This window comes from Stegodyphus dumicola, chromosome 5 (assembly GCF_044657685.1).
Source record: "Stegodyphus dumicola isolate Sdum_Otavi_A_Nest chromosome 5, ASM4465768v1".
Taxonomy (NCBI): Eukaryota; Metazoa; Arthropoda; class Arachnida; order Araneae; family Eresidae; genus Stegodyphus; species Stegodyphus dumicola.
The window spans coordinates 125,575,210-125,602,614 of NC_140772.1; the positions used below are offsets into that span (position 1 = coordinate 125,575,210).

The 27,405-nt window shown below is 33.0% G+C and overlaps 1 protein-coding gene across 3 annotated transcripts in view; it reads right to left on the bottom strand.

The window, feature by feature from the left end:
* The window catches only part of Zip102B (Zinc/iron regulated transporter-related protein 102B), a 100,909-nt gene that overhangs the window by 13,154 nt on the left and 60,350 nt on the right, over positions 1-27,405 (bottom strand). For 2 of the 3 annotated variants that reach the window (XM_035364430.2, XM_035364428.2), the window contains 3 exons: positions 21,496-21,567; positions 18,214-18,299; positions 9,082-9,216 (listed from right to left, as the gene is read on the bottom strand). In XM_035364430.2, the coding sequence (XP_035220321.1) occupies positions 9,082-9,216; positions 18,214-18,299; positions 21,496-21,567 (293 nt within the window). The remainder of the gene's footprint in view (positions 1-9,081; positions 9,217-18,213; positions 18,300-21,495; positions 21,568-27,405) is intronic. The other variant, XM_035364429.2, reaches the window with a different exon arrangement.

Sequence of the window (27,405 nt, forward strand, 5' to 3'; positions counted from 1 at the left end):
ATTTTCATAAGTCGGTACCTCATTCTGCCAAATTACAGAGATGGGCATTATAATATTTATATTTCTCATTGCCCTGGTGCCCAATTAAAAAATGCAGATTGTCTTTCAAGACTAGTTAATGAATGAAATAGGTGTGAATTAAGTATGAACTGATATGTTTAAAACTTTGCATTAGTTATTTTTCTTTTGTTCCAAAATTGTACGAGAGCTATTTTCCATCTGTTTTGAAAAAAAAATTAGTGGTTTTCATTTAATGTTGCATTACAGTCAAAAGTCTTTAATCCGGACTCGTCGAGACTTCAGAGATTTCAGATTATAGATCATCAATTTAAATCTGGTAAGATGACATACAGAAATTATAAAATTCAAAATATGATACCATAATTTATGAAATAAAGAGCAATTACGATCTAAAGGGTATCAATAATTTACAAAAAAAAAAGCTGAATATTTATTTGTTTACTTTATTAAACATTTCTTTCAACGCGCGGATGCGTAAAGCATACATTACGCATAGTCGAAATTAGAAAATTGCAATCAGAAAACTATTTGATGTGTATTCGTGATATTTATAATGACAAGGAATTTGATTTAAATCATATCAAAGACGAAGTACATCGAGATGAAATACTACATTTAGTAAGGAATTATAAGCCGAATAAAATAAAAACATCTGCCCTGAAGATAAGGATAGTGCTGACAGATCAACTTCCAGTTCATTGCGTACTGCGTCCAACAAATTGTACAGCAGAAGAGGGATTCTACTGTGCTTCAACTCACACAGATCGTCAATTAAGACCCTTCCCAGCAGATTTCAGCTTGAACCATGTGCAGAGAATTGCAGAGGATAGGAATGCATAGTTGGGTGCCTGTGAGATAACTACTCATTTCTCCCTGACATGCAAGAATTCATTTACAGTGTTGTCGGAAAAGACATTGGACATCTGAGGATTGAAAACAATTAATGTGTTCGGATGGATCACACCTACACCTTATTTTGCACTGATGGGAAGACGTCGAATTTGGTGAGAACCCCATGATGTCATGAATCCATCTTGTTTTACTCACACTGTGCAAGGGTCTGGTGGAAATATGATATGGAGCATGTTCTGTTGGCATGGAAGTGCTGCCCTGGTGTTCCTCGAGGGTAAACAAACAGCCATGAGATACTTAGATATACTGACAGATCAAGTGCACCCGTAATGTTGCATTTTGACTCTGATGGTGACAGATACTTCATGGATGAAAATACATCGTGCCAGAAGTGTTCAAAATTGGTTTGCTGAACATCAGTCTGATTTCCAACACATTCCCTGGCCACCGCATAGCCCAGGTCTTAATCCCATAGAAAATGTATTAGATATGGTGGACACATTTTTTGACATAAAAAATATACATGGAATTCATTCAAAGGCAAGACCTGTAAGTTTCGATCCAGTGGAAATGTTTCAAATAATTTACCTACTAACTTACGAATAATATTTTAAATAATATAACTGAAAATTTGAATATACAGGAGTAATTTTAATGAAAATTTAAACATTTTCCTGTTTAAATAAAAAAATATTTAAAATGTGTATACACAGGATATATTATTATTTTTTGTGTGTACAAACTTCTGTGAGGGGTAGATTACTCAAAGGTGAACTGGTAATCAGGTAGAAATGCAGAGTTGGAAATGCATTCATCATGTACAAGTTTGCAAGGAAAATAAGAAATAAAAATATCAACATAAGATCAATATCAGCACCATGCAGATTCACAGACATTTTTAAATATCCTGGCTGTTCCACAGACAGCTAAAGTGATGCAAGCAACAAGATCGTTCTCATTGCTCATGGGTGTATAGCAACAAGATCTTCCTCATTGCTCATGGGTGTATAGCAACAAGATCTTCCTCATTGCTCATGGGTGTATCATACAATAGACCTTCCATGCAACCTCAGGAAAAAAAAAAAAAAACTGAAAGCTTTCAGATTTTATATTACGGCAATTTTATATTATGTGTTTTTTTAACATTTTGTGTGCTACCTTAATTTATTAAATATCATGTTCTTTGCACTTAAACCATAAAATTCAATTCAACAGCAATATCACAAAATATTTAAAAGAGCATTTCTTAAGAATTTCCGATACACAGTCTCGTGTACTGGGAAAAAAATGCTTTTTTTTCCCAGTATAATGTTGCCCCATTGCTCGCTTTAAATAGTTGAGTTTCTTAATCAAAAACTCATAAATGCTTTACAAAATATGAAATCTCTACATATAATAAAAGGAAGAGTCTATCTGTGTTCGTCTTTCATTCTTGCTGCACATAAGCTAATAGACCCAGGGCTACAAAACTTGGTACTTAGGTGCATCTAGACAAGAGCCAGTGCACATCAAAGCAATTTTTTTCAAACTTTGAATGAATTTTTTTTATTTGATGTTTTTTGACGAAATTCCATCATTTTGTGATATAATGGGCTACAGGAACAATGGCACACAGCCATTGCTACTGACATCACTGCTGCCATTGTTGCTGATATCAGCCCTGTTGTCACTCAGGAAAATGAGGGCGAAAATTAGTGTTTTAAGAGTTTTTAATTAATATCTCTGATTTTAGCATTTTTTTTTGGGGGGGGGAGTGGACGTGGACCTTTCCGAGGGCTCAGAAAAGAATTGTAAAAAGTTGATAGGTATGACAGCTATAATATGATATGATAGCTATAATATAGATGATGATACCTATAATAATGACTGAGTTATTAGCGAACAAACAGATTTTTCTCGCTATGCTTTGTATACTGGCCTGCTGACTGTTTTCTCTTGAAAATGAGATAAAATATTATTAATTATACTTCCTTTTCAGATTTTTTTTGGGGTATCTTTTATGATATCCATTGCTTATTTCACTGTTTTTAAGATACTGAAAAGTTTTGCATGATTTTTTTTAGGAAACAAAGTTTTTAACCATCTTTATACCATTTGAATCAAGATTTTGCAACGGGAAGTTTGTTAATTTATTTATTAGGATAATTAATATCTGTATTAAGGGATATTGCTTATTTCATTGTAATTTTTTATATTATGTTTTAATTACACATAATTTTAATCTCTACATATAATAAAAGAAAGAGTCTGTCTCTGTGTGTGTGTGTCTTTTTGTTCGCGCTGCACGTAAGCTAATAGACCAACAGCTACAAAATTTGGTACATACGTGCATCTAGACAAGAATCAGTGCACCTCAAAGCGATTTTTTCGAAATTTGAATTAGAATTTTATTTTTTTTTAATTTTATGTTTTGTGACGAAATCGCATCATTTTGAGACATAACGGGCTATAGGAATGCGAGATTTTACTCTACACACTCCATTTTCACATCATCATGAAATGTAGGCACTTAGCTATTTTACAAAGTAAAATAAATTTTGTGTTTCAATAAAACGATTAAATATGAATTTATTTAACAACGGAAGCTTAACACCTTTTCAACAGGATTTTTTTCTAAAAAAGTTTATTTTTAAAAATGTACAGATTATTTTTCTTTGATTTTTGGACACGTTAAACTTTCATCCTTGCGAATGCTTTTACAAAAAGAATTTTGGAAAAATGATAATATTTTGTATTTTTAAAAGATTTTTTAAATGAAGCTTCCGAGTACATTTCTCACATCTCACATCTTTAAAAATGTGATTTGGGCAACAATTTTCCTGTCTTATTGTTGTTGATAGATTTTTGATGAAATCGCATCATTTTGAATAATTTCATTCTTTTAGAAATATGGGTTTGGCAACAATTTTTCATCCTATTTTTTATGTCACTCTTTTTAAGAGATTGGCATATTTCATTGTCATTTTTATATAAATATAATATATTTTTATTGATTTTTTTTTGATAAATTTGTTCTGTGGAGTAAAATTCTGCGTGGAATTTTATGTTTTTTCAGTAGCTTTCATGTCATTTTTTTGCTTATTTCACTGTTTATAAGATATTGAAAAGTTTTACATGATTTTTGTTCTTCTGCGGAAAGTTGGTTAATTTTTTAATTAGGATAATTAATATTTGTATTAAGGGATATAGCTTATTTCATTGTAATTTTTTCCCTTGAAAACATAAGATAAAATATCATTAATTATACTTTGCTTTTCAGAATTTTTTGTTTTTTGCATTCCTTTATTTTATTTATTGCTCATTTCACTGTTTTTAAGATATTGAATAGTTTTGACTGATTTTTTTAGGAAACAAAGTTATTAACCTCCTTTATACCATTTGAGTTCTTAAGATTTTGCAAAGGGAATTTGGTTAATTTATTTATTAGGATAATTAATATTTGTATTAAGGGACATTGCTTATTTCATTGTGTTTCATTCAGATTTTTGATGAAATTGACTCTTTTTGAATAGTTTCATTCTTTTAGAAATATGGGTTTGGCAACAATTTTCATCGTATTTCTTATGTCACTGTTTTTAAGAGATTGCCATATTTCACTGTCATTTTTTTGATAAAGTTGTTCTGCAGAGTAAAATTCTGCGTGGAATTTTTTGTTTTCTGAGTTTCTTTCACGTTATTTTTTGTTTATTTTACTGTTTGTAAGATATTGAAAAGTTTTGCACGATTTTTTTTCTTCAACGAAAAGTTGGTTAATTTTTTTATAAGTAATATATATTTTTTTTTTTAAATTTGTGTTTTTTTCCGAAAGTTTTCAGCAGAGTAAAATTCTGCACAGTTTTTAAATTTAACGTTTGATGTTCCCTTCAGGCATTTTTACGGTACATTTAAAAGGTAGATGAAGGCTGGCAGCGTAGCTGCTAGTTATATGATAAGTTTTGCATGATTTTTTTTAGAAAACAAAATTTTTAACTTCCTTTATACCATTTGAATTTTTAAAAAAATTTGCAATAGGAAGTTGATTAATTTATTTATTAGAATAATTAATATTTGTACTAAGGGATATTGCTTATTTCATTGTAATTTTTTTTATATATATATTTTTATAAAGTTTTCCTGCAGTGTAAAACTGTGCAGTATTTAAATTTAATGTTTGGTGTTCCCTTTAGGCATTCTGGTACATTTAAAAGTCAGACAAAGGCTGGCCACGCAGCGGCTAGTAGATAATAAAACAAATTCCAAATTTGGGCTTCTACACTGGTTATCATAAATTAAGGAAAAATCACAAAAATAGCGATAACTCCCTCAAAAATAAGACAAACCATGTAAAATGTTAATATGTTCCCAAGTAAGAGTAGCTGAGTAAAACTGCAATATGCAAATTAGTGGCATTGTGATCGGAATACGTCATCTGCGAGGAGCATTAAAGTCCATGTTTGAGAGCAAACCCACATATTTCACTGTGATAGTAACATCAGAAATCCGAGATAGCCAATTCGTTACAATGACCTCCAGGTATCATTTGCCTGCAGAACTATGATGGAGAGCTATTGGGAGACTAGAGGCAGGACAAAGTCAAACAGAAGTGGCCAGATGGCTAAATGTGAGTCCTTCTGTTGTTCATAGACTTTGGAGGCAATTTCAAACAACAGATTCGGTATCTAGGAGGTTCAGCCAAGGTCGGCCAACTGCTACAACGAACGTCGGTAACCAATATTTGACATTATGTGCATGCAAGAATAGAACCGCTACTCCGATTCTTCTTAGATCCTTCCTTGCTGCAGCCACCGGAAGGTTGGTGTCAACATCAACTGTGCGTAGAAGGCTTCACGAAGGTGGTCTGTATGCGAGGCGACCAGCCATTTGTGTGCCTTTCACGTCACGCCATAGGAGAGACCGTTTGCAGTTGGCTCGACCACATCTCCACTAGACACCTGATCAATGGAGGGATGCTCTCTTAACGGATGAGTACAGGTTTAGTCAAGAAAGCAATAGTAAGTGTTATTTGATATGGAGATAATCTGGAACCCGTTATCATCTGTCAAAGAGATGGATATGGAAGAGGCAGTGTCTGTGTTTGGGGTGGCATCTCTTTGGCCAGACACACAGACCTCCATGTCTTTCCAAGGGGAACCGTGAATGCTTATGTTTATAGAGATGACCTCCTTGATGTTTATGTGCACCCATATGCCGGGGCTATAGGAGATGCTTTCCTGTTACAGGACGACAATGCAAGACCGCACAGGGCTCGCATCTTAGATGATTATCTTCAACAGGAAACAATTATGTGCATGGAGTGGCCAGCTCGATCCCCGGACTTGAATCCTATCGAGCACGTTTGGAATGCTTAAGGAGACGTCTAGCTGCTTTCAATCCGCCCACTCAGGCCCTTGTCGCACTTGCAACCACTTTGCAAGAGCAATGGCTCTCGCTTCCTATGGAAGTGATAGACTGCATAATTAAAAGCATCACACATCGCTGTATGTGCTGTATTGCTTCTAGAGGAGATGATATTCCATACTGAAGGTCCGTTTCCTATAGCAAACTGACACCTTCGATTTGTTCATTTTATACATGTGCTAATTTCTATACTAACACATTTATCTGGTAATTTCTTTTTATGTTATTTGATACCCTACTATGTGTTGTATATTGTGGGTAAGTTTCATTAAATTCTACATGTAACTTTTTCAGTAATCGTCATTTTTGTGATTTTTCCTTAATTTATGATAACCAGTGTAGATGCCCGTATTGGGGTGGAGGCGTTATTCCAAATTTGGTGGCTCTCGGTACCATTGCTTTATCACAATGCGAGAAACATACATACATTTATGCAGATTCTTCATTATTTAATTTCTTTAAATATAATACAGGGCTCTAATATTTGGTGGCAACAATTAAAAAAAGGGGATTCCTCATTTATAGTGAATCAACGCAAAATGCCAAAACGAAATTAATAGCCCTTCTGATTAAATTGACCCTTCGGCTAAAAAAAAAAAAAAAAAAAAAAAAAAAAAAAAAAAAAAAAAAAGGAGAGAAGTGTAGGGTGAATAGATTTAGTGATAGTGCATGCCCATGAATGCAGGGGCATAGCTAGAGGGGGGCAAGGGGGCATCTGTCCCCGAGCGCAGAATCCAAGGGGCGCCAAACTGATGTTACGACATTTTAGAATTAAATGTTTTCCATCCTTAGCAAGCAGTAGGGGACGCGAAATTTTCAGTTGTCTCTGGGCGCTGAAAACCCTAGCTACAACTCTGCATGAATGGGACCATCACACCTGATCCACTGGCTGAAATGGGCTGAGGTTACATAATGTTGGAACCACATATTATGTCACAGAGACTGCTGAATCTGCAATCCATTCAATACTTTGAGCAAGTTCAAAATTCTTATAACACTGCCTATCTAGATAAACAGGCAAGAGATATAAGAACACAATTCCAGACCACCCAACTTGCAAATTATGATCACTGCAGCAACTTTCCCTTGAAACATGCATCGTTTACTTCCTTGGGAAAAGAGAATCTACCATACTTTTCTGTGGGCACCATTAAACAAATGAAACTTTACATCGGTACCTGTATGCCCTATTCAAGGTATAGGTTTAAGTTCCAGATCCTTCAGACTTAGAGCCAGTGATATGGTGCCCGCGAAACAATTTTAAATTGCCTGCTATACAAATATCTAAATTCCAGATTTTAGATTTTGGACAGCAAATACTTATAACGGTAATGTATGTTTTTAGTAAGTCTCTTATTTTATTTTCAGTATTTTAACAACTGTATGAACTGCACAATTGAACTTTTGACAAAAACTGAATCTTGGTGAAATCTAGATAACATTAAATAACTAAATGAACCAATTTTCAACTGCATAAAGCATCTGATTCTGCATACAGTAGAGAAAACTGTTTTCTGCCCCCATTACCTTCATATACTCTCCAACCAAGGTGTGCTACGCTTTACATCAGTAACTTCTGTTTGTACATAAATTTGTAATTTTATGAATTTATATGTCGAGTTATAAGCAGAGTATGCATTCATTTCTTTACATTTAAGAGGCAATGAAAAGATATACACAATGGTTCACACTAAGAAAGTTCATTTCAGCAGATTGCTATTAGCAACGTATTTCAGTTGCATAATCACAAAAATCTGCTCTTCTCTTGCTTGACTAACAACATTTATGAACAACATATTATAGTAATATTTTTAACAAGAGTATTAACAATAACAAAAAAAAATTTTCAGAACATTACAGCTTTTACCATCTACATTAATTAAATCTATTTTGATATAATTACATATTTATTATTTTTGTAGCTGTCCTATGTTGACTGCCAAACTGATGCATTTTTTAAATATGCCCTCCTAATAAAAAAAGGTTGCTGACCCCTCCTTCAGACAATGATTTGAAGAAGACTGTAGTGAGAAGCAATTGCTCATGTACTGGTACACGAAGTACCTTCTGCATGAGGAAGCACCATCTCTTCAATTTAAGGGTCCAATACCATTCATCCTCAACGAATGGCATGTCTCTTGAAGGAATCCATTTCACATAATCTTTGATGCAGCCATGCAAAAGTCTAGAGCAGGGATTCTCAACCAGTGGGCCGTGTACGCAAGAGAAAAATAGATGGTATGCAAAGAAGCAAAGTATTTTTAACTATTAAATTCAAAAATTAAAACCCCGACATCCTGATTGAGTTTTATCTCTAACACTCATAAACTTATGCGATCTGAGCTTTGTGGTAGTAGTACTTTGTAGTGGTGGTACTAAAGGTTTAAAATTTTTTTTTATGGTACATGATAGTCAAAAGGTTGAGAACCGCTGGTCTAGAGGTTTGAACGTGCTTATCAAGTTGAGCTCCTAGTTCAGGCAAAAAGTAGCTTGCTCATTATAAACAGCAGCTCTATATGATAGATGCATATATACTAACTCCACATTTGTGAAACTTTCCATCCTTGTACCTCTTTGGGTGGTTGTTGAATGACTATTTTCTTGCACAGATGAGTTACCAGTTTCCCAACAACACCCTCTATTGTGTTATGATCGTATTACCAATCCCGCATTATTATATGATCTTGATTCATTCTTAGAGTAACGTATCCCTTCCGTACGTTTGTACGCATGGCAGAAACACCTCTCTGTATATAGTTGAAATAGTTTAGAACAATCTGTTTACTCAGCAATTTTTAAAAGTATACTTACTTGACTAATACCAAAATAAGTTAGAATAGCTAAAACTGGAGCAGCAAGAGCAAACACTAAAAGATGCTTTCTTATTTTGACCCGATCAAGTCCTTCATGCATTAGAAAAGTTACTAATCCAAATGCAGCAGGAGCCTATGAATAATTAAATACAACACAAATATTTATATTTAAAAAATATTCAATACAAAAAGTATTTTTAGACATGATAACACAGACCAATCTTGTGATATACGTTTAAAAAAAAACGCTTTTTAAAACTTAATTTAATGATAACATGCATAATACTAAAACAGAATGAGTCAATTTATGTAGAAATGTATAAGAATTTATTAAGAAAAATTAATTAGGCTCTGCATAAAAAATAAGATATAAATTTTTTATGGCAATTAGACTAGCTTCAGGATATATTCAGGAGCTAAAAATAAAGGAAAATACACAGTGAATTATTTTCAAAGAAATGATAGCATCAGTACTTACATACTTTCCTATCAACCATGAAAGTTAAAGCAAATGCTACTAAACTTGCACCATTCCAGTCATATTTTGAAGAAACATATCTTTATTTAGATAATGAACCGATGCAAGTTACAGACATAGCAAAATAAAAGACTTAAATAAGTGGCAGGTCCCAAATTCTAATCATTTTTCAAAATCCAGAGGAGGGGAGGGGAATCTGAAAGCTTTCAGATTCCCCCCAAAGGGATGTTTTTAACATTTTGTGTGTTACCTTTATTTGTTAAATAGCATGTTCTTAAACCATAAAATTCAATTCAACAGCAATATTGCAAAATAATTTTAAAATGAACATATCTTTAGAATTTCCGATAGCATATCATTGAAATTCCAGGCTCGTACACTGGAGATAAAAAGGATTTTTTTGTTTTCCCAGTAATTTCATATTTTGTAACACTTTCCCCGTAAAGTGTTACAAAATATGAAATAAATAATAAAACAAATTCCAAATTAGGGCTTCCAGATGCCCATATTCGGTGGAGGATTACATTATTCAAAATTTGATGGCTCTAGTACCGTTGATTTATCACAATGGAAGAAACATATATACATTAATGCGGATTCTTCATTATTTAATTTCTTTATCTATAAGACAAGGCAATATATTTAGTGGCTACAATCTGAAAAGTGATTCGCCGTTTATAGTAAATCGACACAAAATGACAAAACGAAATTAATAGCCTTTCTGGGAAAATTGCCTCTTTGGGCTTAAAAAGAAAAGGAGAAATAGCAATCAATTTATACAATACTTACATAAAACGTAGAATGAAGATATGAGTATGTTATGATCTCAAGCTTATCCACCACTCGCACTAAATCATAATGTTTGGTGCCAGTTTTTGTTAAAAAAGTTTAATGGGAAAGTACATAAGTATTAGTGCACCATTACCACATAAACTGAGAACAGTCGATGCCATGCACTAGAAGCACACTTGTACATGTGAATTACTTCTAAATACAGTATAAGGAAAAAACAAAATGATTCAGGTTAAGAGGTTGAAAATGTGATTGAAGTAAGATGTCAAATACCATATAGTACTGGAAATTATGACACATACAAAGCTATAAAGCTCCGAGATACAATGCAAGAAATGTTATAAAACTTAAATAACATCTTCAATTATTTAGCATTTTAGAATCATGAAATTAAAATGCAGAGTGATTCACAATTATCTATATTTATTAAAATTCAATTTGATATGATCTCTAAATTGGCAGGCATTCTATTTTTCTAGTAAAAGCGATTTAAGTCATACGATTTTGTATTTTTTTTTCACATATCATAAAACGAATTTTATATTTTCTAGGAGATCTTTAGTAGGATAATAAAAAAGTAGTTTACTAACTGGAGATTTCTTTATAGAGGACCCTCCAGAAGACTGAATTTTCTCCTTTTTCTCCTGAAAAATGTTTCTTAACAAAAACTGTCATAGTTTGAAAATGCATCATATTTGATTCGTTTCTTTAAAAAGGGGTGCTATGGTTTTACAGTCAAACATTCAAAATGTAATCAGCTGTGTAGTCTGAAACATACAATATATAGGGTAATTAAAAAAGTATCTGGTAAAAAGGTACAGGCAGGTAGAGGTGACCAAAATAAGGAGATTTTGTAATGATATACATGTGCTTAACTACTACTAAACTAAAATAATATATTAAGGTATTACAGGGTTGCAGTTGAGAAGTAAGAAGTTGTCAGTGTAAATAACCATTCTCTTCGCAAATTTCAAGTGGTACACATCTCTAGACAAATGCAGAGCTCACTGATATGCATTTATACCCGAGGCTGTAGATCAGTGTTTCCCAACCTTTTTTGTGCTATGCCCCACCTAATTCTCTCTAAATTTCTTATGTTTCCCCTAGCATATACATAATTTTTAATATTAAAAAATGTAATGTTCATGGAAGAAACTTAATTTATAGTTTCTTCCATGAACATTACATTTTTTAATAATAGATATTAGGTAGAAATCACTAGGAAATTTGTGAGCAAACACAGTAAGTAAACTTTCAAAACATATAACGGAGAACTGAAATTCAAATACAGAATAATTTTAATGAAAGTTTTTTTTCTATATTATTTTTAGTAATTATTTATTATTTAAATTTAGTGAGATCCTTGCACCTGATGCTTGAAGCAAACAGATTTTATGTCAGGTTCTAATTTAGTTAACTTCAGTCTTAAGTCTGCCCGCTTTATTATATTCAGACGATTTCTATCTTTTAGCAGCAAATAATTTACATCACTATCATTACATTCAGCTAAATATGAAGATGGAAATGGTAATGATAGCTCCCTTGCATATTTTGTTGCATTTTGATATTTGATTTCGGTTTCCTCAGAAAGCCATGCCATCCCTCCTTTTACATTAAATAAAGCTTTAATTGACTCATCATTTTGCATTTCTGAGAGTTCTTGATACTGCATATCTGAAATATCAGCCAAATGACTGCATCCTCCAAGTTGGGAAATCAATTTGTTTCTAATCAAAAAAAAAAAAAAAAAAAAAAAACCTTTCAAATAAGCTGATAAAATTTTCAGATAATCGGCAATAACATGTATAGCTAGCAGTATCAATCAGTCTCTTCACATTTTTGGAGCTAATGAAACTTTTCAAAATTTGTGTTATAAATATATGCTTGACATAACTCAATAAAGGTAATGAAACCAAATATCTTCGCTTTTGCATCAACAAAAGTTTTATTTGCTCTTTGAAGTTTTTTATTTAATATATTTAGTTTTCAAAGATTATCAGCTAAATAACTCAGAAATATCTTACCATCAACCATTAACAGATTTTTCATTTCAAGTCTGTCTCTTAAAAAATAACTAATACAGTCAAAAGTCGTTAATCAGGACTCATCGGGACTTCGGCGATTCCGGATTATCGATTTTTCCGGATTATAGATCATCAGTTTAAATGTGGTAAGATGCCATGCAGAAATTAAAAATATGAAACCGGAAGTGAATCTATCACTATCGGAAACAATCAGTATCGGAAGCGAATTATAATGACGAAGAACTTGATTTAAATCATATCAAAGACGGAGTTCATCGAGATGAAATACTACATTTAATAGGGAATTATAAGCCACATAAAATAAAAACGTCTGCCCTGAAGATAAGGATAGAGCTGACAGATCAACTTCCAATTCATTGCGCGCCGCAGCGTTTCTCCCCCCTCGACCCGCAGAGCAGCGTGATATTGATAAATAGATTTCGGAATGGTGAGAGAAACAAATACTTATCCATTTTTTGCAGCAATTCCATTTTTTGTTTAATGAACTTCAAAAAATACTTTCGCTTTGTAGATCCTTTACATATTAGTAAATATATATATCGTAAATTCTATTTGACATAATCGAAAGTTCAAGCTTATTTTTATAAAATTTCTCTAACAGTCTGCAAAAAATAATAAGCCGGATCCAATTCGAAGATTAAGGAACAACGCAATCTGCAACATTAACTGAATTAGTTAATTTTATCTTAGCTTATACCATCCGTTATACATTAGACGTGCATGCGTAAACGTATTATGCGTATGCGCACACGCATATTCGCAGCCGTAAAGGTCTTACGCGCACGCTTATGTGCATGCGTCAACAGGACGCATGCGCAGAAAGTTTGTAGCTTTGAGGTCCGGATTAACGACTTTTGACTGTAGTAGCAAATAGTTCTATAAATCTTTTCAAGAAGTTCCTTTTCGAAAGCCATCTTACTTCAGTGTGAAGTATAAGTCTCATATAGTCTTCATTTTGTTCTTCACAAAATAACTTGAAGAGATGTTCAGATTTGGCACTAGCTTCAATAGCATTGATAAACTTTATAACTGAATTTAATACTTCGTATAGAACAGGCAAAATGTTTTTAGCTGCCAGGTTTTTCTTATGAATAACACAATACACTAGACGCATTTCTGGATTTTCATCTTCCATCAATTTTAAGCAACCCTCTTTCTTCCCCATCATATTAGGAGCACCATCTGCAGCACAAGAACTTACATTCTTCATTGGTATATTTTTGACATCTAAGTTATGTTTTAGTTTACTATAAATATCTTTGGAGGTAGTGATGCTCTCTAATGATTTACAGAACATTCCTTTGGCAAAATGTAAAATCACCTTTATCAATACATCTTACGTAAGTATGGCCTCATTGTCTATCAATGTTGATTCATCCATCTGTATCAAAAATTTTCTCGTTTTCAGCTCTTCAACAAGCTGTGTTTCAATATCCTCACTCATTTCATCTATTCTTCTCCCAACAGTATTTGTACTTAATGGCATAGCTTTAATGTCTTTCTCATCTTTTTCTAGAACCATTTTTAAGAAATGCTGGTATTGATGGTTTGATTAAATTTTCCCCTATACTATGACTTTTCCTAGATTTAGAGGTGAGTAATGAAATTTGATAACTAGCCTCAAGAGTACGATTAACAGTTGCTTTATTAGCATAAACAGAAACTTTAATGTTACTTTTTATTCAAAAAAGTTTGAAAATACACTGCCCTTTAAAAGTTAAAGAACAGCAAGTTTTTGAAGGCTCACCATTACAAAAATGTCAATAACATTTAAATTCACATTTTATATGCATGATAGTAACGAAGTTTAAGAAAATATATGCGAAAGCAATAGCTACTACTCTTATCTTATAGAAAGGAGTACTTATATATGAGTTGGAGGAAAAAGGCAAAAATTGTAAGTTTTGTTCACGAGTGTTGTTCTTCAATTGTTATTAGCAGTTTCACTACTGGCAATATTCAAGACAGTCTATCAATATCCAGGGGAAGTTGTTTGCCTGATTCTTTGAGATGTCTGGCGACTGGATGGATGGAAATAGGGATGTCAGAAGCTGATGCTGCTAGACATCTCAAAGTCTCTCATAGTATGGTTCACCGACTATGGAATCAGTTTGAATCCAAGGATTCTGTGTCTAGAAGGCATGTTCCAGGCATAACTAGAGTTAAAATACTTGTGGAAGACCATTATTTAGCTCTTTTGGCTCGAAGGAGAAGTAACATTACTGTGCCTCAGCTCACGGCAAATTATTTAGTAGCAACAGGAACAAGAATCGCAGCTACTACAGTGCGCAGATGCATGCACAATACAGGTCTCTATGCAAGACGACCAGTTGTTTGCGTCCCCTTGACCCAAGGACACAGGCGTGCCCGTGTATGTTGGGCAAGAAGAGAACACACCTCCTGGACCAGTCAACAATGAGTGTCTGTTTTCTTCACAGACGAATCCACGCTCACATTGGAGAGCGATTCAGGTTGTCAGCTGATCTGGAGGGAACAACGTAGCAGATACAACCAATCCCATATCGTGGAAAGACACAGTTACAGAGGTAGTGGAATAATGGTTGGGGCTGGGATCTCTATTGGTGGTCCTACTGACCTGCATGTGTTCCATGGAGGAACTTTGACTGGTGTGAGATATCAAGACGAGACCCTTAATCAATAGGTCCACCCATATGCCGCTGCTATTGCTCCTGAATTTCTTCTAATGGATGACAATGCGAGACTGCACCGAGCTCAGGTTGCTAAAGAATATCTTGAGGATCACTGTATGGTGTGGATGGAATGGCCTGGAATGGCCAGCTGAATCCCCAGATCTGAATCCGATAGAGCATCTTTGGGACTACCTTCGGTAGACAGGTTGCTGCTTTAAGTCCTCCTCCAAGGTCGTTAGATGAGCTTGAACAAGGATTACTCCATGTCTGGTTGTTGCTTTCCATTTCATTGACCAACAACTTAAATGATAGCACGGAACATTACTGCCACCGATGTATTCCAGCTGGGAGTAGAAATATTCCTTATTAGAACCCATTTTTGTAATATTACCACCCAATGTTTCCTTAAAAAACTATAACATACTGTTTCTCCAAAACTGGAATTCTCTGCCAAGAGTGCAATTTTCTGTTGCAATTCATGCTTGTGTTGAGCTTTAGAAACATTTTATGTCACATTCATTAAGTTTGTGTTGAACTTTAGAAACATTTTATGTCACATTCATTAAAGAACTCTTAAGTGAATATGTCTTCTGAATTTCTGGTTTCTATGTTGCTTCATTCTAAAAAAAACATGCTGTTCCTTAACTTTTGGAGGGCAGTGTAATTTAAATCTAAATTAATATTTCGCATTATATTTTGCCTTCAAATGTATCTCAAGATGAACTTGTTTCATTAATTCATTGGCCAAGCATTGTTGGCATAAAAGATACCAAAAGGTGGCCATTCATTGTGTACAGTGGATATGAAACTAAATTTTAAATATTCCTCCAAATACTGATGAACTTTTTTCTTGCTTGCATGACTCATTTGACTAAGCGCTGAAATAAATAAATATAACAGCAATTAAAAACTTCGTCACACAAAGCTGAAAATAGCTGCTGTTGCCATCCAAGGGAAGAATAATACAGCTGTTGCTGTTCCTACAGTAAAAAATGAAATGAATTCCTTTGCTGACATATATGAAAATCGTCTGCAAAGCGTAATGTGTCAGCTATTTAAATGCCTTTTAACCCTTTGAGGTTTGGTGCATAAACATTTTTTTGAGGAAAAAATAACTATATACATAGATAATTTATTTATTCTAGCAGAATGTTTTTACCTACCACTCAACAGTAACCCATACACTACTTCAATGTGCGATTTTTGCACATCCATTTCATTACAAAATCTGCTTATTTTGCTCCCATCTATGTGTGTTTACATTTTTATCAGATACTTTTGAATCACCCTGCATACATATATATTTATCGTTTAATAAGTAACAGCAAAACTATTTTAATTACTGTAACACCTCATAACAATGGACATTTTTACTCAGGTAAATGGAAATTGCCATTGCAAGTAAAAAAATATCTGACAAAAACATTTTGAGAAATGTTTGAAATAATTCCTTTTTTTTTTCAATTGGTACATATAATAATTACAAATGCTTTTGTTTTCAAGATTTATGAAATGAAGAAGCACCTTATGACAAAGAAATGTAATAATCCATCTTAAACCTTTCATTAGAAAAGAATAAAAAAATGTAAGTGATTATAAATATTATTACATGTTTTAGCCGTTTTAGCCCAAACGAACAAGGGGATTATGCCTTCATAAATGGCTAATTAACTATACATTACATTTTTTAAGTTTGATTTTAATTTAAGAAATATTTATTTTTTTTAAAGGACATAATCAAGTTAAACAATAAAACAATACTTTTCCAGATACAAATATTTTCTACTTTACAAAACTCCTCTTCATGTCTTTAAAGTAAAAATTCACTTAACTAGATGGTGATTAAAACAAATATTGTATTTCTATACAATTAAGATGCGATAGAATTTTGATAATCCACGATAGTGTAATCCACAAATGTCTGTAATCTATTTTTGGATGAGAATATTTTGATTTTTTTTTTAAATTCAGCACGATACATTTAATGACAATTTTTTTACAATAATATGAAAATAAATTATAAAAAATACATTATATTTATAATATACACTGATGGAAAATGAAATCTGAACACAAAGAAGAAATCATTTTAGAGGAATGAAATATAGGCAAAAAATTTGTCTAGGTAACAAGCATATTGATCTGAATAATGTTTCAAGGCCACAAGTTAAATTGTGCATGAGAAAGTAAAATGGCTTTTCCATTTACATCAGCGTAAATTGAAGTGCGTTCTTGCACTCTTTTATTTTTCAGATTTGATTTGTATTATAGTCTACATTTAGTTACAGCTGCAAGTGAACTGTGTTTTTGTAATGCACAAAGTCCGTGCCTTTCTGTGAAATTAGTTTGATTTAATAAAGGGTTATTTTGCACCCTTCTTCTGTGCTGGTATTTAATTCACGCCTGTGCGAGAATTCACCAGGTTCATTGTAGGATCTAATTTAGTTTATGTGGAAGAATAGAGAAAGGTATTACAAAGTAAGAGAAAACAGTTTTTTCAAACAGTGTACTTATTTCTTCTCCTTTGTACGAAAAACATAAAAATTACTTTGAAAGCAGTTTCACTGATGGTTGTACAACTTTTTTTTTTCTTTTTTTTTTACATAAAATATTTTAGTGTGTTTTTACAAAGGAGTTTTTTTTTTTTTTTTTTTTTTTTTTTTCTTTTACAAAACAATTCTTCATCATTTACCTTTCACAATAATTTTCTATTCAGTAAATTTTAATTCTTAAAGTACAGGTTTCTTTTTTTTTTTAGTTATTTATGTGCAAACAACACAAATTTAACGTAAAATTTAAAATGAGAAAAACTAGAAACAAAACTCACATGTACATGAGCTGTAATCTGCTAAATTCTTTGAACAATCCTTCTTTTAAAGTGGCTATTACTCGAAGACCATAAAAATTATTTCAGAGATTTAAAAATTGTTTGAGACTATACATATAAATATGCATAATAAAAAAATTGCCTAATTCTTTACCAGGCAGAAATTTTAACTCATAAACAGAAGTGGTTTCTGAAAGACTTTTATACTTCATTCCTATGCTTTATCTTTTTAGACAAACCTACATTTTTCTTAATATTTCTAAAATTAATGCAATTAATTTTGAAAAATACCATTTTATTAGTATATATTATTGTTATAATAGCATTTTCTTTATACCTTATGCAACATTATTGCTGTAAAAACTATCATTTCGATATCTGTATGTGAAGTAGTGACTGCTGCTCCCAGTGCTATACCATCCGCTAAATTTAAAAAAGGTGCATACATGAATTAATAAATATATATGAATCAAGACAATAAAATTTTAAACATTTAGAAGGAAAATAAAAGTACACAGAATAAAAGGTATATAAAGCTTTTACTCTCTCAATGAAATAAATGTAAAATTTAAAATGAGACAAAAAAGCAATCTTAGTTTGGCACAGATTTTAAGGATTCTTATTCAGATGTAAAAAACTTTTGCAAAGTGAAAGAGTGATGACCATTTTTATACTGAAAGCAACAGAAAGAAGAAAGCAAGAACATAGTACCATCTATCAAGGAAAACATTAATGAAATACGAAATATTAAAACATTAGAATTCTGAAAGCTTTAGGAAGAAATGTATTGGAATTAACACCCTTAACTAAAAGAGATAAATTGTTTAGAATGTGAAAAGCTACAAGGAAATCAAATTTATCGACTGAAGAAACTTTATCGATAACATTTGCAGACCCAAAGTCAAAATTGTGATCAAGTGTCCAATTATGATTAACTATCAAATATTTGATATTTCACCTTTTTAAACATGAAACCTGAGTTCCTTGATGCAAAATTTTAAAGTTCTTATAGTTTGGCCAGTGGATGATAAATCATATTGACAAGATGTGCTATAATCTCCCCAGAATTAAAATTAGAGATGGGATTTTTAAGAATCAAACGAAAAATTTACTAATAAATGAAAAAACAAAATGGCTTGAAAATTGAACTAATAGAGAATCCAAGCTATGTGAAGGCCCATACTATTTGACCCTAAAGATCTTTCAGCTTTTAACTTCTCAAAATGTAAAACAGCCATCAGGCTCTCTCATATACTCCCAGCTCAGTTTCAAAAAATTTCTCATTTTACCTATTATTAAGTATACTAAGTTTTATGCTCTTCCCAAAGTTCACAAAATTAGAAGTCCTTTTCACCTCTAGTTTCCAACTTATGAACAATATTATACATTTTCGCCAAATATTTGGTTTCTAGACTTTCCTAATTACTTTCTACACTTACATGGTAAAAGTTTCTTTTGAGATCATTAACAATTCTTTTGACAACTTAGATATTTCTTCCGAACACTCGTGGTTGCTTTTGATATTAGATCTCTGTTTACTAATGCTCTTATTGAAGAAGTATTAAAACTCTTTGAAATCAGAATTTGAGAATTCCATTTCAAGCATACTGAAATTCAGCAGTCAATTTATTTCACTGAAGTTTCTTCAAGTCAAACCTTCATTTTCCAAAATAATTGCTACCACCAACCTGAAGGACTACCTATGGATAAGCCTCTCACTTCTTGCTAACAATTACATACACTATTTTGATGTTGAATTATTCAAAAAACTATTTTGCAGGCTCTGGATTTGCTATGTTCAATGTTTGCTATATTCATGCTTCTGGTAGTAATAATGAAAGATTTAACTAAGATTTTGTCTGTTGTGAATTAGACTCACTCATACATCTAGTTCACTTCTGAAATTGAAGCAGATAATTTCCTTTCTCACCTTTATACTTTAATTACCCACAATTAATTTAACTTCAACACTACTGTTTATTGCAAACCATTTTTTTGTTTGCCTCTCCATAGGAAATCACATCCTTACTTCGCAAAATATGCTCTTATACTCTTGTGTATATTTCGTTCTCAAAGTTTGGTCTGGTCTCCAGAATTTTTGCTCTCTCTTGAATCCCATAATTTCCTCCCACAATCAGTGACAAATCTTTAAAAAAAGTTTTTGTTTTACCATCAAAAAAGACATTACACTGTCAGAAATAACCATAATATGCAGTTAATAACCCTATTTCATCCTTCTGTCATTTAAAAAATCTCACATTCTCCAGAAGTTCAACTTTCAAATAAATTTTTTCAACTATCAATAAAAAATTTTTGCCTTATTCTTAAAGCTCCCATCTTTGATTTTGATTCTTGGGGAATTTATAGCATATCTTGCCAGAGTAGTTTGTCATACATCATCTAGAATTAAACAGCAGCAAAATGTTGCATCAAGGAATACAAATCTTACGTTCAAAAAACAGATATAAACAAATATTTGATAGTTGGGCACTTATCACACGTTTGACTTTAGTTCTGCAAAAACTATCTATAAATCTACTTCAGTTTATGAACTGAATCTCCTTCTAGCTTCTTTTCACCTTCTCAAAAGTTTATCTTCTTTAGTAAATTATACTAATTCCAATTAGTACTTTCTAATGCCTTCAAATTTCTATATAGTTTTTAACATATCACAAAACTAATTTTCCTCAATAAATGGCACTATGTTCATGCTCATTTTGTTCGGCTTACTGCTTTTGGTATAACCATTGTGTCGCTCCTTCCATTTTGAAAAGTACTTTTGTTCCTGTTTTTAAATTAAAAACTAAATTACTAAAGAACAGAAAAATATTTTGCATCAAAAACCAGAGAATTATCTGTCTAGAAGAAATGTGAATAAAAAATGAAGACTTCTTTTTTACGTTTTACAAAGCAAATAAAACATATACAAAAAATGGGAAGGTTTAAGATTATATTTGCTTAGTTATGTGCAAGAAATAATTTTTTATTATTAATACCAACCATAGTTGTATAACTAAAATATTTTTGCAATCATATAAATCATTTTGCAAACATATTTTTGCTTCTATTTCTAAAAGCCTTTTCATTTAAGCCTTAAAAGATTAAAAGTTTTTAACCTGCAAAGAGAGATTCATCCACCAGGACAACAAATATTTTGCATCCAAAATCAGAAAATTGCCTGAATAACAAACGTTTTTCATTTTCTTTTTCTTTTTCTTTTTTTTTTTTTTTTTTTTTTTTTTTTTTTTTTTTTAAGTTTTATAAAGTGAGAAAACATATACAGAAAATGTGAAGGTTAAAACTAATTATACTTCATTATGCGTAAGAAATAATTTTTTATTATTAAAACCATTCATGGTTATATTTCAAATGCATAAATGAGCTTTATTGAGTTTTAATAACAGATTACTGTAATTAAAAAAGAGTACATTAAAAAAAGTGTCTAAAAATTTTTCTTACATCTAAAATTATGAGTAATATAATTTATTAAACCAATAGTTTAAGTTTGAATATTACTTTATTAAAATCTACAAAGTACTTAAGTAATTAAACTACAATTAATACATAAACAGTTTAACTATTTTAACATTAATACAAGAAGGTATAATAAAATTTACACCTGCAGCATGAACCACAAGACCTATTGTTGCAGTTATTTTATGCCGATCCGGTTTCATTGACCCTTCAACATCTGCAAAGAAAATTTAAACAAGGAAAAAAATTGAAGGAGGAAGTTTTTTTGTATGATTAATATTTTTATTTTTGTATTTATATAAACTCATTGCCATACAAATTTATGCAACAAAAAGTAATCATCAAATTATAATAAAACATGGTATGAAGATCTTGGTATAATAAAACTTGGTCAAGCAGACATGCAAATGATCTGAAACACAGTGTGATTGTACAATGCATATTTACTCCTATTGACGCTGAACTTCATTCTCCCTAGTGCATAAAAAAAGGTACACAGAAGCATTTAGCCCACACTTAATCTATTACAGAGGGATGCTGAAGGATCTCTCCGTTCTAGAGAGGGATGACTAGGGATGTCATTACACTGCCATTAAAGACAATATGATCAGCTGTCAGAGTTCAAGCAAAGAAGAATTAATGGGATGATGGAAGTCAGGCGGTTAGTCTGGTGAACCAACTATTCAGGCTGTTGTGACTTTAATGCGAGAAGGTGTTGGCACCAGTGAATAAGAGAGAGGTTGCATACATAGCAGCCAAGTTCAGGATGCCCTCTGCAGACCAATAATCCAAGAAGACAATACTCGACACATTATTATTATTATTATAAGGGCACAGCTCCGATCCTCCTAGCTGGCCATACGAAAAAAAAATGGGACTGGCCAAAAAAAAAAAAAAAAAAAAAAAAAAAACCACAAATACAAGCCCCCCCCCAAAAAAAATCCATATCTGAATCTCAGTCCAAAATCTGAATCTCAGTGCCGAATTCCAATTCTTTGTTCGTATTTATAATTTTCATTATTGGCTTTGCAAAAACTTTCAAATTTGAATGGTTCTTTTTAAAATCTTCCTTAAAATTCTTTCTATATTTCTCTCTTGCACTCCGGGTAAGCGTACATTCATTGACGAAGTGCCTGGCGTCCCCAAACTTACCACAAATTAAGCATTTATCATTATTCTATAGATGGAACTGATTAAAATAAGCCAGGATACTTGACACATATATACTCATGATCCAACATAAATATGCAACAAGTTTATCACTGTTCATAATGTGGACACAAGCAGTACTTTCAATATGGCACCCTCCGTCTGTCCATACTATTATGAGATGACTGGCTGAAGAACATTTGAGATTAAGGCATCAACTATATGTGCTACTAATGACACCCTTCACTGCCTCCATCTGAGTAGTGTCATGCCTGATAGGATTGGACAGCAACCAAATGGAACCAGGTTGTCTACAGCAATGAAATAAGATTCAGTTTGGACAGTGATGACAACTATGTTACATGTGGTGGAAACCCACTCAGATGTGTGATGTATGAAAACCCACTTAGAAAAACCACCCAAACACCCCAATCTTGCCTTCACTTTACAGTGGTACACCACTCCCACAGTTGATGTGATTATATGGAGTGCCATTGCATATGAGATCTGGTCATATTTAATGCTGATCCATGGTACTTTGACACACACAGCAAAATGTTCATAATATCCTTCAGCTACACATGTTGCCACTCATGGCAAGATCCACAGCAACCATTTTTCAACAGCACAGTGTTTGGTTTCACACAACAAGGATGACATATGAATGCCTCTGCCACATTACCACAATTCCCTGGCCTACCCAATTCCCAGATTTGTCATCGATTCAGCATGCTTTGGATCACATGGGATGGCAAGATAAACAGCTTAAGAATTTGGTTGAACTAGAGATATGTTTAGAGCGAATGTGGAATGAGATGATGTAGGAAACCACATGGAATATGTATGCCTCAGTGCTCACCCATATTGCATTGTGTATTCATACTAGAGGTGGCCTAACAAGATACAACAAGCTCTATTCATTTGTAATTTTTCCTGTACAGTCAAAAGTCTTTAATCCGGACTCGTCGGGAGTTCGGCGATTCCGGATTATCGATTTCTCCGGATTATAGATCATCAGTTCAAATCTGGTAAGATCGCATGCGGAAATTATAAAATTAAAAATATGAAACCGTAATTTATAAAATAATGAGCAATTATGATCTAAAGGGTATCAAAATTTACAAAAAAAGAAGCTTAATATTTATTTGTTTACTTTATTAAACATTTCTTTCAACGCGCGCATGCGTAAAGCATACATTAAGCATAGTCGAAATTAGAAAATTGCAACCAGAAAACTATTTGATTTGTATTCGTGATATTTATAATGACGAGAAATTTGATTTAAATCATATCAAAGACGGAGTAGATCGAGATGAAATACAACATTTAGTAAGGAATTATAAGCCGACTAAAATAAAAACATCTGCCCTGAAGATAACGATAGTGCTGACAGATCAACTTCCAGTTCATTGCTCGCCGCGACGTCCCCCCCCCCCCCGCGCAGAGCAGCGTGAAATTGATAAACAGATTTCAGAACGGTTAGATAAACAAAGGATATGTCTTTATGCATTTTTTGTAGCAATTCCACTTTTTGTTTGATGGACATCGAAACATACTTTCGTTTTGTAGATCCTTTGGGAGCTCCAACATCGGAAATTCTATTTGACATAATTGAAAGTTCAAGCTTACTTTTATAAAATTGCTCTTACAGTCTGCAAAAAATAATAAGCCGGATCCAATTCGAAGATTAAGGAAAAACGCAATCATCAACATTAACTGTAATAGATAATTAGATAATTTTAACTTATACCGTCCGTTATTAAACGCGCACGCGAAAACGTATTCTACGCTTGCGTAGACGCATATGCAAGTCGTAAAGGTCTTGCGCGCACGCGTAAACGCCTATGCGCATGCGTAGAAAGATTTTAGCTTTGAGGTCCGGATTATAGATCATTCCGGATTATGGGTGGCCGAATTAACGACTTTTGACTGTAGTAAAATGATACTTTGCTTTGATTTTGTAATCACTTACTTATACTAAAATTGCATTGATTTTTATATAATTTCATTCGATTCTGACAACTCTTTCTTGGTACACAAATTTTTATGGCAATGTAGGTAAGTTAAATCATGTAAGATTATTTAAAAATTCATCAAATATATAATTTATTATTCTGCATATTATACACAAATCAATTTAATATATTTTAGTTAATGACTGTCATGATTGAATACAGATGATAATTTTTAGCCACCCTGTATAAAATTAGTTTTTTCAAACTATATATAGGATTTGTTCGACTGTAGTAGGACTGAATTTTTTAAATAAATTTTATTCAGTTTTGACACATTGATTTAATGATTTTCAAAATAATCCCCTTCTGCATCAACATAGTGTTTCTAGTGACTTTGTTAATCACTGAAGGCTTCCTGAAAGGCAGAAATGGAATGCTCTTCAGCTCCCTCGTTACGGCCTCTTGAACGGCCAGGACGAGCCGTGGTGCCGTCCTTTCATGACCCTTTTCAGTCAGGGGAAAAGGAAGAAGTCTGAAGGAGTGGCATCTGGGGAAGCTGTGTGATGCCATGTTTGGTCAGAAAGTTCATGGCAGCAAAGATAGTCGGCTCAGCACACTGTCAATGCCGGAGCCTCCCCGATCCAGCAATTGCTGGAGGGACTGGGGAGACTCTTTTTTTTTGAGTCTTTCAAGTACTTCCACATAAAATGCAGCATTCACAGTCTGACCAGGCAGTACAAACTCTCTGTAAACCATTCCTTTGCAGTCAAAACAGATGATCAACATCAATTTCATTTTCGATTTGCTCATGCGGTCTTTTTTCGGGTGGGGTGGAGTGGGTGTTTTGCACAGGCACTACACTATAATTCAATAAACTCAGGAACAATAGACTGTATTATATCTCACTTTAATTCTCATTAATTTACATAGTTCATGGCCACTCGAAGCCACGAATTCTCTCACACGCTCTTAGCTCACAATCTCATGTCACAAACTCCAAGAGCTCAAGACGCATGCGCCGACGCTAGTAATGAAATGCGCGCGCAGGCGCAACATACCGCCCGCCTTGACATGATGTAATCATTCAAAATTAAATCTTACAATAAAAAATTACACAGAGTGACAATACGAAATACAGGTAAATAATTGTAAACATCAAATAATAACATCAACAAAATCAAACTACTATAATAAGAAAATACAATAATTAATTACAAACATACTTTTGTTTAATTTGGCATAGGTAAAAGACAAATTTTATTAATTGATCGCTTAAAAATACCTCCTTTCGTTTTCACTGAAACTACTCTAACCTTATTGTCTTTACCTAAGAATATCTCTACGATTCTACCAAGAGGCCAGTTACATAGAGGAACATTATCAGTCTTTAAAATTACCATAGTTCCAACCTTGATATTGTCTTTTTCAAAGAACCATTTAGTTCTTCCTTGCATTGCACTCAAATAGTTATTTCTCCAATACTTCCAAATTGTTTGCACTATTTTAGTCAATTTTTGCCAGCTCTTTAATCTATTATCGTTAACGTTTAAAATATTAGGTTCTACAATAGCCGTGATAGGTCTGCCTATCAGGAAGTGGCCTGGTGTCAAGATATCAAAATCCTCTGGTTCGTATGATAAAGGTTGCAAGGGCCTAGAATTCAAAATGCCTTCAATTTGAGCAATTACTGTAAGAAACTCCTCATAGGTTAGTTTCAAATTGCCTACTACGCGTTTCAAATGAAACTTAACAGATTTGACACCTGCCTCCCAAAGACCTCCATGATTGGGAGCTCTAGGGGGAATGAACGACCAATCAATACTCTCACTCGATAAATAATTACCTAATTCATCATCTGGTTTGCTGACTAGCCTATTCAATTTCTTGAATTCTGCGTTACTACCAACAAAATTGGTTGCGTTATCTGAAAATATGCGTGCACACTTGCCTCTCCTGCTGAAAAAACGCTTTAAGGTTGCAATAAATGCTTGACTAGACAGGTCTGTTACCAACTCAAGATGACAAGCTTTGGTAACAAAACAAACGAAAATGCACACATACACTTTGTTAAGGCGACCTTTTCTCTGATGTGGGTATTTTATAAAATAAGAACCAAAAAAATCAACTCCAACACAATTGAATGGAAAATTCGGGCTGACTCTTTCTTGAGGGAGTTGACCCATAAGTTGTTGACAGGGCACTGGTTTTGCTTTGAAACATACGACACACTCATGTACTATTTTTCTACAAGTGTTACGCCCGTTTAAGGGCTAAAACCCTTGTCTAACAATAGACAGTAAGACTTGTGGACCAATATGCATGTATTTCTTATGAAACATCACAATAATTAGATTAGTCAACTTATGATTCTTTGGTAAGATTATAGGAAATTTTCTATCAAAATTCAACTTACAATTAGCTAATCTGCCTCCAACTCTTAAAATTCCATATTGATCTAAAAATGGAAAAACACTTCTTACCTTGCTATCTGGAGGTACCTTACCCTCCTTTTCAAGGCTTGAGATTTCTTTTTTAAATTCACTATCTTGAATTAGCTTAATCAGTTTAAGTTCAGCTAATTTTAATTCTGAGCTCTGAAGAGGACCTGAAACCTTATCCTTCCCCTTGCAGTTGTTTACAAACCTAAAAATAAAACTTAAAACACGAATAATTTTCGTGTAATTGTTACTTAAATTTAAGAAATCCTCAATGAAAGGGTTAGCTTTCACATTAAGAAAAATATTAGAGTCACTAAGGATTTTAAGTTCGTCTGGAAAGTCCTTCACAATGACTTCCACCGGAATCTCTCTATTTGGGTAGTCGTCGTATCTCAGGAACAGAGGGCCTTTCCACCACATATCATTTTGTAGAAGTTTACTGGGATCCAAGCCTCGGGATATAAGGTCACTCGGATTCTCCTTTGATGACATATGACGCCATTGATGACCATT